The sequence below is a fragment of the Zingiber officinale genome, chromosome 9A, assembly GCF_018446385.1.
Source record: "Zingiber officinale cultivar Zhangliang chromosome 9A, Zo_v1.1, whole genome shotgun sequence".
NCBI lineage: Eukaryota > Viridiplantae > Streptophyta > Magnoliopsida > Zingiberales > Zingiberaceae > Zingiber > Zingiber officinale.
The window spans coordinates 116,322,711-116,334,636 of NC_056002.1; the positions used below are offsets into that span (position 1 = coordinate 116,322,711).

The 11,926-nt window shown below is 40.7% G+C and overlaps 2 protein-coding genes across 3 annotated transcripts; both read left to right on the top strand.

The window, feature by feature from the left end:
• The first annotated feature begins 539 nt into the window (after positions 1-539).
• LOC122021729 (F-box/kelch-repeat protein At3g61590-like) lies at positions 540-2,658 on the top strand. Of its 2 annotated transcripts, none has more exons than XM_042579885.1 (2): positions 540-1,101; positions 1,227-2,658. In XM_042579885.1, the coding sequence occupies exon 2, from the start codon at positions 1,268-1,270 to the stop codon at positions 2,498-2,500; it is 1,233 nt and encodes a 410-aa protein (XP_042435819.1). In that variant the 5' UTR covers positions 540-1,101; positions 1,227-1,267; the 3' UTR covers positions 2,501-2,658. The 2 variants fall into 2 exon arrangements, with proteins under 2 accessions (XP_042435819.1, XP_042435818.1); XM_042579884.1 differs by having other exon boundaries at positions 542-1,097.
• A 3,436-nt stretch (positions 2,659-6,094) lies between these two features.
• LOC122019497 (uncharacterized protein C24B11.05-like) lies at positions 6,095-7,493 on the top strand. The gene is made up of 7 exons (XM_042576960.1): positions 6,095-6,200; positions 6,422-6,481; positions 6,583-6,648; positions 6,718-6,815; positions 6,885-6,922; positions 7,020-7,104; positions 7,203-7,493. Exons 1-7 carry the CDS (start codon positions 6,095-6,097, stop codon positions 7,491-7,493), a joined length of 744 nt encoding a protein of 247 aa, XP_042432894.1.
• Positions 7,494-11,926: the final 4,433 nt, after the last annotated feature.

Here is an 11,926-nt window from a genome sequence, read left to right on the forward strand (position 1 = left end):
AGTTTAATTGATAAATCCGTCTGATTAATCCATTGATAATATCGTCAATGTCACCGCGCTTGATAAGAAGAAATATATGGTATTTCTCAAATAATTATAATTTAATTCTCCTATAGGGTACATCTATGAAGATTGAACTATTGATGAAGCGGAGCATAACATCAGGAACAACCATAGAATTAATCAGATTGTAAAACCTTAATATCTGATAATAAAAAAATTGACAACATTGGCAATCAATTCATATAAAAAAATTTAATTAATTAGATAATCAATTTATATTAGTTCGGTATTTATTTGATCATGATGATAAAATTCAATCAAATCAATTTATTTTTAAAAAAATTAATTAAATCAATTTTAATTTATTGGATCTATTAAATTTTAAACTAATCGACAACCCTATTCAGCATGTCATTTCTACCATCAAAAGTGGGAAAGCCTCGTTCACTTAAGTATTCATGATAAAAAAATTTAAGATTTAATCGATCATTTCACAATTAATTGTTTGAAATGACTGAATAATTTGCTAACTAACGTAATAATAATAAAAACAAATACAAATAAGCATAGTCCTGAGGAGGATTGCTTCGCACATGATCAGTTTGAAGGAGGTCGTGGTCGAGGAAGGTAGCCATCGTTTCCTCGATGAGCGGTGACAGCGTGACAGGCTTGTGCTTTAATCCAAAGCGGCAGGTGCGCTCGGTTACGGCCTGTGACTATATATGTGCGCGCGCGCGCGACCGTTCTATCGCCACGCTCAATGCAAATAAGGCACGTCCTTCCGCCACTTTATCAACTGTTTCATTCGATCGGTTCTTAGTAGGTTCCTTGCTTCTTCCTTGCGTCACTCCTGATCTTCACCGAAAAGTGTTCATTGGCTGTCTTGTCCTTTTCCCTGCCACTGTACAGTTGTAGAGTGGATAGGGTAGGGCGGCTTCTTGAATCGCAATCAAAGGGACGACGAGCTTTCTTCTTTCTGTCTGCCTTTTTTTTGTTTGTTTGGTTGGTTTTTTGGTTCTTGGAGATTTGGCTGTTAAATCCGAAGAGGTTCGATTATTTGGCAATGCGAGTGTCTTTGCCGTCCGAAACGATCGGTAGGTAGTCCTCGCTCCGATGCAAAAATTTCTGTTTTTTTTTTTTGTATTTCTGGTTTTTTTTTCCCTTCCCTTCCTTGTTTGGTTGATCTTGCGTCGCTGTTCCATTTTGTCATCAAATTTGCTCAGGATCCGAAATTTAGGGTTTCCTCTTTGGATTCGTCTTCCTGATGGCTGGTGATGCATCGTGGGAGGAGAGTTATCCCATCGCCTACTTCCACCGCGAGATTGCAGTGTTGAAGCCCATGCCGCCTGGAGATAGAGACAGCAGCGACCAGGAGGAGGACACATTGATCTCGTTAGACGCGATTTTGCCCGACGATCTACTGGAGAAGGTGCTCTCCTTCCTGCCCATCGCCAGCATCGTCCGGTCGAGCTCCGTCTGCAAACGGTGGTACGAGGCCGTGCACTCCGGGCGGCCGTCGTGGGCCAAGATGTCGCCGCAGAAGCCATGGTACTTTATGTTTACCTGCAGCGACGACGCCGTCTCCGGCTATGCCTACGACCCGAGCCTCCGCAAGTGGTACAGCTTCGACTTCCCGTGGATCGAGAAGAGCAACTGGTTGACCTCCTCCTCCTGCGGCCTGGTCTGCGTCATGGACGGCGAAGACCGAAGCCGCATCTTCGTCTGCAACCCAGTCACGCGCGACTGGAAGAGGCTGGGCGACGCCCCCGGCGGGTGCTCCCCCGATTACTGCGCCCTGGCGGTGTCGGTCGACCGGCGCACGCACGGCTACACGGTGGCCGTCGCCAAGTGCAAGCAGGTGCCGCAGGACTACTACCAGTGGGACTTCTCCATCCACATCTACGAGTCGGCCACCAGCTCCTGGGTCACCCTCTTCACCCAAGTCCTCGCCGGCTGGAGGAGCGGCGATGAGTGCGTCATCTGCAATGGAGTCCTCTACCTGCTAATCTACTCCACCAGCGTCCTCCGCAACGTGGAGTCGCGCCATTGCTTGGTGATGTACGACCTGGCCCCGCGGCCCTCCTCTTCCGGGACGTCTCTGATGCAAATGGCTATCCCCGCGCCCTGCTCTCTGACCTGCGGCCGATTGATGAATCTCGGCGACAGATTGGTCATGGTCGGCGGGATAGGGAAGCATGACCGACCGGGGATCATCAAAGGGATCGGGATTTGGGAGCTGGAGAAGAAGGAATGGTGGGAGGTGGCTCGGATGCCGCACAAATTCTTCCAAGGCTTCGGCGAATTCGACGACGTCTTCGCCAGCAGCGGCGCCGACGACCTAGTCTACATACAGAGCTTCGGTTCTCCGGCGCTGCTGACCTTCGACATGAGCCAGAAGCTGTGGAAGTGGTCGGTGAAGAGCCCGGTGACCAAACGTTTCCCCCTCCAACTCTTCACCGGCTTCTGCTTCGAGCCCAGGCTCGAGGTGGCTTCCTGATCTCTCTTCCTGCGCTCCTTCCTCTGCCTTTTGCTTTACAACTCAACAAAGATGCCAATTCTGTTGTCTACTCTAGTTTTGGCCACGCACCCTACTTTGTTTTGAGAGTTGAGAGTCCATGATTTAGTTATATCATCCACGCACAATTCTGTTTGATCCCTTTGCTCCAGCAAATTGCTCCACTCTTCATGTTTAAAATAGCAGCAAAAGCAAGAAGATGCACTACCCAAATGGAAATGGAAATAGAAATGAGAAACAGACAATCTGCTGCTGCAGCAGCAGCACTCATCAGTTGGGGCAAGGCTTGAAAGGCAACTGGGGAAGAGTAGCATAAAAATGGCAAAGCGAAGAGGAAGAAGCCAGTGCGTTGATGATCAGCTTTTGTTACGGTGGGAAGTGACCAGCTTACAGCCTAACACCAACAGACGAGGACCATTTTGGAAGGGAGATCTGTGCGCTGGGGGGCCTCTCCACAGCTCTCCCCCCACTTCCCACTTCCGGGCAGGGGCATGTCAGCCGCTGTCCTGCCCACAGGCCTGACTTCTGGCCTCCACTGCCCTTTCCACAGCCATCAAAAGAAGCAGAGCCATGGTGGTACTGCTGGCTTTTGAGCTGTAACGGCAGCTGCCCCGCCTCCTGCCGCTGCCGTGCCGCTACTGCTTCTGCGCTGGCAGAGAGAGTAATCAGTAATCTATCGCTCACCTACGTTGTTTTTACATCTCCTAACAAGAGATTTTATTTTATCGTTGCTTTGGGGACGATGGCCAGTGAATTGCTTCCGTAAGGGTAGTCAACCACCAATGAAGAAGCTGGTCACGGATTGGAGTTCTTCGAGACGAGTCTCTGCGAAATTTAAGAGAGTTAGAATGAAAGTTGAGATCGATTTTAGCGCAACCATTCCGACGTCTCAATTTCGGTAATCGAAAACTAAAGTACGGTGAAATAGAAGAAAAGTCGTTGAAATTGTATGCGTATATCCGTGAAGTGATTCTCTTACATCATTATTTTAACAGAGAAAGTGAGCTCATGTATTCCACTTGCGTAGGGATAAGTAAAATAATAATAATTAATCAAATTTAGAAATTTAATTCGATTTTTAATTTCAGTTTGATTTTTAATTAATTTAGTACTATTTCAATTTTAAAATTTATAATTCGGCTAATCTAATAAAACTAATAAGAATGTTAATTTAATTTTTTTTATTTAAAAATGTAATTAATTAAATAAAATTTAAATTTGATTATTTTTATCTTAAAATTTTGATTAATTTGATAAATTCAATCGAAAATTGAATTAACTGATCTTAATCGGTTTGATTTGTCCAGTTTTTTAAGAAAAATTGATGTTGATTAAAAAAATTTTTGATTTGTTCAATTTTTTATTTGTTCGATTTGATTTTAACCGAATGCTCACCCCTATATTTTTACACGTTTGGATTGAGGGGATCTCTCATCTACATTCGTTCTCCACGTTCTTAGTTGACCACGTTCTCCATACACAAGCACCGAGTGATAAAGTCAAATTTGAGAATAAGAAGTCAAGTAGCGTTGGTTCCCGAGTAAGGAATGTATTGGTCCCGAAGTGTGGAGTTGAATAACGTTGATTCCGGAGTTGAGAGTAGGGTGCTGAGTAGTCTTGGTCTCGAAGTCAAATTCATATTGGACGTAAGCCAAATTTGATTTGAACGTAATTCGGAGAGTGTAGACTCGGATTCCATCGTGATCCAACTTGGTTTTATTTGACTACTAATTTACAAATCAATTTGACTTTGTGAGGACAAACTATCTCTCCCGTATCTAGTATTATGGATTGATTCATGGTCTTATTTGGGGTAAGTGTTACGGTTATGCATTTTCAACTATATTTTTATATTTATCTCCTTTTATATGTATGGGATTAATTCTAAAGGTTGTTGATGTGATAATTTCATATTTTATGAATTTATTCATGGCCCAATAATGGATCACATGTCACGCGTCCAATGTATCGAGTCGGATTGATTCATGACCCAACAATGGATCACATGTTACGTGTCCAGTGTATCGAGTCAAAATGGGCCATTTAGTACTTTTTGTCCTTTTCCTGTCCATTTTGGAGCCGGTCCAAGATGCGTTTGGAACTAAGTCTGCATGCTCAAAATTCTTGTTGTCAGCTCGTTTGGAGGTAAGAAAACATATCTATCTTGGAGGTAAATTAGTTCGATTTATTTTAATTTAATTTGACAAAATTATTATATATACTATATTATTATAGAATTTTTTTATTAATTTAATTAAAACTATTCAAATTTAGTTAGAGTAGTTTTAACATTGTTTTAGTAATTATGATCTTTTAGTAACTATAATCGTAATAAAATTGCTCGAAGTGAATTAAATGTCAACAAATCGAATATTATTATATTAAAAAAAATTTATCAACTTATCAAAATATTCTAATTGTAAAAAATAAAGTCATCACGGCCCAATACACTCTATAAAGGGATATAACAGGGATAAATTATATGGACTTATTTCATCTTAATTGAACAGACTTCTTAAACAGGGGCACAAGATAATTTAAAATAGAGAATTAATTGAATATAAATCCAAAATTTTGATAATATAAACAGACTTCTTTATATGTATTTATTGACAATCTATCCAAAATTTTGAGAATTAATTGAATATAAATTACACTGAATTAAATTCAATTTATCTGTCGAGATAATCTGAACAGATAATCTCAGGCTGCTAGCAGAGGTTGATTTCGACCAAGTGCTAAATGTAGATTGCACAGTATCCGAACGAGCTGAGCGACCAAGCAGGTCGATCAGTAAGCGAGTAGATTAGCCAAATGCACTACAAGAAAATCCTCATTCAACAATACTCAAACGACAATGATTTTATACCAAATCGTTGTTTTTTTACCTTTTAACAACTGTTTTAATAAAAATCATTGTCTTTTAGCAATTTTTTTTTGGCCTACAACAACGTTTTTAAAAATCGTTGTCTATTTATGCTTTTTTGGGGCTACGACAACGGTTTTTAAAAGCTACGACAATAATTTTTGAAAATCGTTGTCTATGTGTACTTTTTTTTTGTTATGACAACGATTTTTAAAAACTGTTGTCTATTAAGTGTTGTTGAATACCATTATTTTTTCCCTCATCATTTTTTTCCCTTCGCCATTTTTTTCCGCCGAGTTTTTCTTTTCCTCTCCCCAAAATTTTTTACTGCCGCATTCCACCCCTTTACCTTCTCGATCCCTAAGCATTTCCGTCCAACCTACGATCTCTTCACCTACTTCGCGTTTTTCTTTCTTGATCTCTTCTCGATCCCTAAGCATTCCCCCCTCTACCGCCACCTCGCTGCCACCAGAATCCCCCCAACTTCCTCGAAGAGCTCTTCTTCATCCTGAAAGAGGAAGGCGGAATGAATCTGCGCTTCTTTTGCTATCTCCTCTTCTTCATCCTGGAAGAGGATGCGAAAGGCTTAGGGCGTCTCAGATCTCAATGGCGACTCCTCTCCTTGCTTATGCTCGGCCCCTCTTCGCCAAAACCTCTTCCCTCCTTGCCGGTCTTCTTCCTCTTCCGGAGGGTGTCGTGATCGGTGTGTGATGACGATCGATGAGGCGGCGGTGGCAACGTCTCCAAAGGTGGGCATCGCGTTCTCCAACCGCCTTCGGCACGTGGAATCCATGTCCCTGCACCCCTCAAGCGCTGGTCAGATCTCACACCTTAACGCTGTCATCCTCGGTGTGCCCCTAGAATTTGAGGAGAACGACCTTGTCTTCCCCTCACAAGAATTTTCCAGCCAGGCCGTTGTCTCCTCTCCCGAACAAACCTTGATCTTTTGGGAGAGATTGGTCCAAATCAAACCTTTATTCGTCATGCTTTGCTTTTTCCTAACCTTAGGTTCATGATTCTGAAGCTGTGAGCTATAGATATGGAATCAAAGGAGATGTGCACGAAAACTAATATCGGATATGATTGCCTTTTGTTCGGTACATTTTGACATTTGGCTATCTGGTGATAGGTTTGAAGTTATAGTATACGAATCCTTTCTTAATCCAATATTGCTTGCCTTTGATTTTTTTTTTTTCAGATCTTGATGACACCCTCTATCAATTGAGTTCCGGAATTGTCGCCGAGTGCTGCAAAAATATTTTAGGTATGGTCTCTATTTTGTTTCTATATCAACTTTTCCCTAAGAATTGAAACATATTTTATCATTTTTCAGAATATATGGTTGAAAAATTAGAGGTTGAAGAAAGTAATTTACTAGAGTTGTGTATTGTTCTGTATAAGCACTATAGAACAACAATGGCTGGTTTAAAGGTAATTGTTATATTCATGTTCGACAAAGGTGCACTTGCAGTAATGAGAAACTTTCTACTTGTTTTTCAGGCCATTGGCTATAACTTCGATTATGATGATTTCCATAGGTTTGACTCTATCATTATTTTTTTATCTTTGCTTCACATGTTTCATTCTATGGTTTTAGTGAAGCAAAGAGTTTACTGATTTCCTATGGTTTAATAGCTTTGTCCATGGAAGATTACCATATGAAACATTAAAGCCAAATCCTGTTATAAGTCAACTTTTATTGTGTCTTCCAGTTCAAAAAGTTATGAGTTTCTGGGGCATGGATGTTGAAACTCTCTGATTCAACTTTGTTTTTTTTTCACTTCACTAACAAGCTCATGAATCGTCCTGAATGAATAGATATTCACTAATGGTGATCAAGCTCATGCTGCTAAAGTGCTTAAGAAGCTATATCTCGAAGATTGTTTTGATACTATTATTTGCTTTGAGACACTAAACCCACCATCCTCTTCATCTAGAGAAGATAATTCAGCCAACATCTTTGACATAATTGGCTACTTATTGAAACCTGATCCAAATGTTAATCTACCAAAGATATCAATATTGTGTAAACCATCCATTGAAGCCATTGAGCACGCTCTCAAGATTGCAAACATTGATCCCCCAGAGAACTGTAAGTTGCATTTATGAATGAGTCTTTATTTCTATTTGGTTGCTGATAACCCATGTTAGGATTTAATAAGTATCTTGACCTTCCTGTTGAGGTCTTAGAAATCAACGTAGTCATTACTTTCTATCACTAGTGGTTACATCATGGCATGCTATTATTTCCTAAGAAAAATTGTGTACTAGTCTATTATGTCACAAGATTGTTGAAGAATACTCTCTAGCTTGATTGGTTGAGTGTTATATATATATATATATATATATATATATATATATATATATATATATATATATATATATATATATATATATATATATATATATATATATATTTCTGATGCATGTATAAGAACATTGATTGCCATTTATTATGGAGGAAAAGGTGAATGGCAAGTTCTTACAAGTATCAAATGTTAAGCGACACTTTGTGCGCGACCGTGAGCGAAATCCGACGTGGGCTATCTGACTCAGCCAAAACCTAATTTTTTTAATCTCTCTCTCATCTACATGCAACAACTTTTCTCTCTCATCTACATGCAACTATAAAAATTTTTAATCTCTCTCTCATAATCTGATTGCATGCAACAATCACTGTGCTACTAATTTTTAAAAGTGATGTAGCTGCTACAACGTTATAGTAGCTACTACACAATAGCTGCTACACGTTATAGCAGCTACTATAAAGAAACTGCTATAACATGTAGTAGTGTTATTGTGTAACTACTATGTTGTAGCAGCTGCTGCACCATTGTAACAGCTACTACACCGTTATAGCAGCTACTGCACCATTGTAGCAGCTTCTGCACTATTGTAGCAGCTTCTGTACCGTTGTAGTAGCTACTGCACCATTGTAGCAGCTACTGCACCGTTGTAGCAGCTATTGCACCGTTGTAGCAGCTACTACACCGTTGTAGCAGCTACTCCACCGTTGTACCGTTGTAGCAGCTTCTGCACCATTGTAGCAGCTTCTGCACCATTGTAGCAGCTACTGTATCGTTGTAGCAGCTTCTGCATCGTTGTAGCAGCTTCTGCACCGTTATAGCAGCTACTGCACCATTGTAGCAGCTTCTGCACTTTTGTAGCAGTTTCTGCACCTTTATAGCAGCTTCCGCACCGTTGTAGCAGCTACTGCACCTTTGTAGCAGCTTCTGCACCGTTGTAGCAGCTACTACACCATTGTAGCAGCTGTTATACTGTTGTAGCAGCTACTGCACCGTTGTAGCAACTACTACACCTTTGTAGCAGCTTCTGCACTGTTGTAACAGCTACTGCATAGAAACTTTTACAAGTTGTAGCAGCTACTACATAGTAACTGCTAACATTGTATCATCACTACCACAATAATTTTTTGCATGTAATAATAAGAGAGAAAAGATAAAATATCATTTTAATTTAAAAAGAAAGAGAGAAAAGTTGTTGCATGCAGATAAGAAAGAGATTAAAAAATTTTAGAGTTATTGCATGCAGATGAGAGAAAAATTGTTGCATGCAGATGAGAGAGATTAAAAAAAAAATAGATTTTGACCGCGTCAGATAGCCCACGTCGAATTTCGCTCACGATCACGCACAAAGTGTCGCTCAGCAAATATATATTCTGATGCATGTATAAGAGCATTGATTGACATTTATTCTGGAGGAAAAGGTGAATGGCAAGTTCTTACAAGTATCAAATGTCAAGTCATATTTATTCTTTTCCCTTTTAACAAAAAATGTGTTTGTATATACAAGGTGAAGCTTTTCTATTAATACAATGCTTCTACAGGAGTTTACTGGAAACTTTTATTGTCATATTCCAAGAGTAAATAGTTTCATTCTCCAGTTAATTAGAATTACCTAAGTTCAAAGATGGATTTTTTTTTCAAATTTCCTTTCACACAAATGACAAATTTCTTCTATGCAGAGTCAACTGTTCTTGCATATGTTATGTCACAGTCGAATCGTCGACACAACTATGGATTAGATCTCCTCCTTTTATCTGTTGATGAAGGTATTCAGGTTATAGAGATGATTCACTGGAAAATGTTAAAAGAAATGAAATTGAGGTATTAATTTTAGTTAAACTACTACTTTCTAAGGCTATAGTATAATTACCATATTAGGAATTCTTCCTTTATTAATTGAATTTAGTTATTTCTTGATTTTTTTTTATGTGGCGGTTATGTTATATCATTTCATATTACATTTTTTATTTATTTTGCAATGCATAAGTTATTTTTTACCGTGAGATACTATTAATTTAATCATGGTTGTGAAAGTTGGTCGCCTTATATGGATACCCCAAATGGATACACACATGCATAAATCGTTCCAGTTTTTCTCATAAAATTAGTTTGTAGGTCCAATTCTGGCTGATGACTCATGATCTGGTCCTAACATATATTCTCCTAGGAAACATCATGATTATTAAAACTTCAGTGAGTATGACATCCAGGTAGAACATCTTTTTTATTATTATTCTTATTCTGAAATGCAAGAAGTGATTTCCAATATCTTAAGATTTTGAGATATTCAACCATATATATCATTTGTAGGTAAACACATTACTGTAAGACTAACATTTTTGTGACGATTATCAGTTAAGTTTGTAGTGAATATATATTTAGATAGTAGTGATTATTGTTGGTGCGGGAAGCATCCGACGATTGAACCCGAGTTTTGATAATGGCAAAATGATTCAAAGTTAAGGTGTGTTGTTATCTGATATGTTGATTGAGTTTTGCAGGAAAGTTCTAGCTGCGGTTAGGCAGGTAAAAAACCCTAGGGGGCGGTAACCTTAGGTCCTTGGGGGTGATAACCCTAGGTAAAAAGTCTTGGCGGGTCAAAGCTTCGGGCAAAAACCCTAGGGGGTGGGAACCCTAGGTGGAAATCCTAGTGTCGCGAACCAGGTGGAAGTCTGGACGAGTCGTGAAGCGAGCGTCCAACATGAAGACCGGAAGATTCGAGCGTCGAGCAAAAGTCCAATCAGTTGGGAGGACCAAACTGGCAAAAGGTAACTTCTCCTGAGTGAAGTAGGTGAGGACGCGTTCCCTGGAAAATGAAATAGTAGGCGTCGGTTCGACCTAGGGTTTTCAGTCGGAAATCCGAAGTCAGAACTGGACAGTTCGAACACTGTCAAACTTAAGTTTCTAATACATTTTGTTTAGTTCTAACTCTGGTTTGCAGGAAACTAACATTTTTGTGCAGGGGTATAATTGACCAGGATCGGTCGACCGATCCTTGAGATCAATCGATCGAACCCCCAAGCCAGCAGATCATATTTTCAGAGATTGGACCAGGCTCGACCAGAGGATCGGCCGACCAAACCCTGGGATCGGTCAACCGAACCCTGGGATCGGTCGACCGAACCAAGGATCATCAATGACTGGATCAGGCCCGGTTGATCTGGTCAGAGAAGCGGATCGGTCGACCGAACGACGGGATCAGTCGACCGAGCCCTGGATGAGACTTGACCAGATTGAAGCGAAGCGAGCGGATCGGGTGGATCAGATAGGAGGAGATCGCCTGACCGGTCGATCGAACGTAGGGATCGGTCGACCGATCCGCCTCGGGTCAAGCCTGATCCCGAGACCTGGGGATCTGGATCAACACTACAGAGCCTATAAAAAGGAGCCTCGGGAAGCAGTCAAAGCATCAATCTCGAACAGAACAACCGGTGCTTCCGAACGCTCTCCGAATGCTTCCAACACGCGCTGCTACTCCGACAACTGACGACCTCGTAATTCTTGTGTATTGTCGGTACCATCTCTTTATTCAACACTTGTAATCCTTGATTGTAAAAGTTTTTCAAACTGATAGTGATTGCCCACCGAAAGTGATCTTTGATCGTGAGCCTTGGAGTAGGAGTCGCCCTAGGCTCCGAACCAAGTAAACCCTTGGTGTCTCTCTGTGTTTGTGCTTACTCTGTTTATCATTTCCGCTGCTTTAACTCGAACATTTTCTGATTCCGAAACGAGTGAAAGCCACGAGCGCTATTCACCCCCCCTTCTAGCGCTTTCGATCCAATAATTGGTATCAGAGCAGGGTAGCTTTGATTTGGTGCAACCACTAATCAAGTAATTTTTCATGGTATTTTTAGTTTTTCGAAGTCGACCGGAATTAGTATAATTACTTTATTCCAATCTATTTCTCATTCGAATCGATTTTTACTTGAAGTTGGTGCAACACCACTCGAGTTCGTTTTTCCTTTATACATCCCGCACTACTAATCCAAGACCCTGTCTTGGAATAGATTCCCTTTCTTTGTGTGCAGGTTTTAAAATGGCGCTTCAAGAAGGTTATAGCACCGCTCGACCACCGCTCTTCATTGGAGACGACTTCGGGTATTGGAAGGGCCGGATGGAGACATATCTCCAAACTCATTTTGAAGTCTGAATGATCGTCAAAACTGGGCTCCAACTATCAACTGACGGCGCCAGCAAGCAACTACCACACGAGGACTGGGACGCCGCACTAATAAA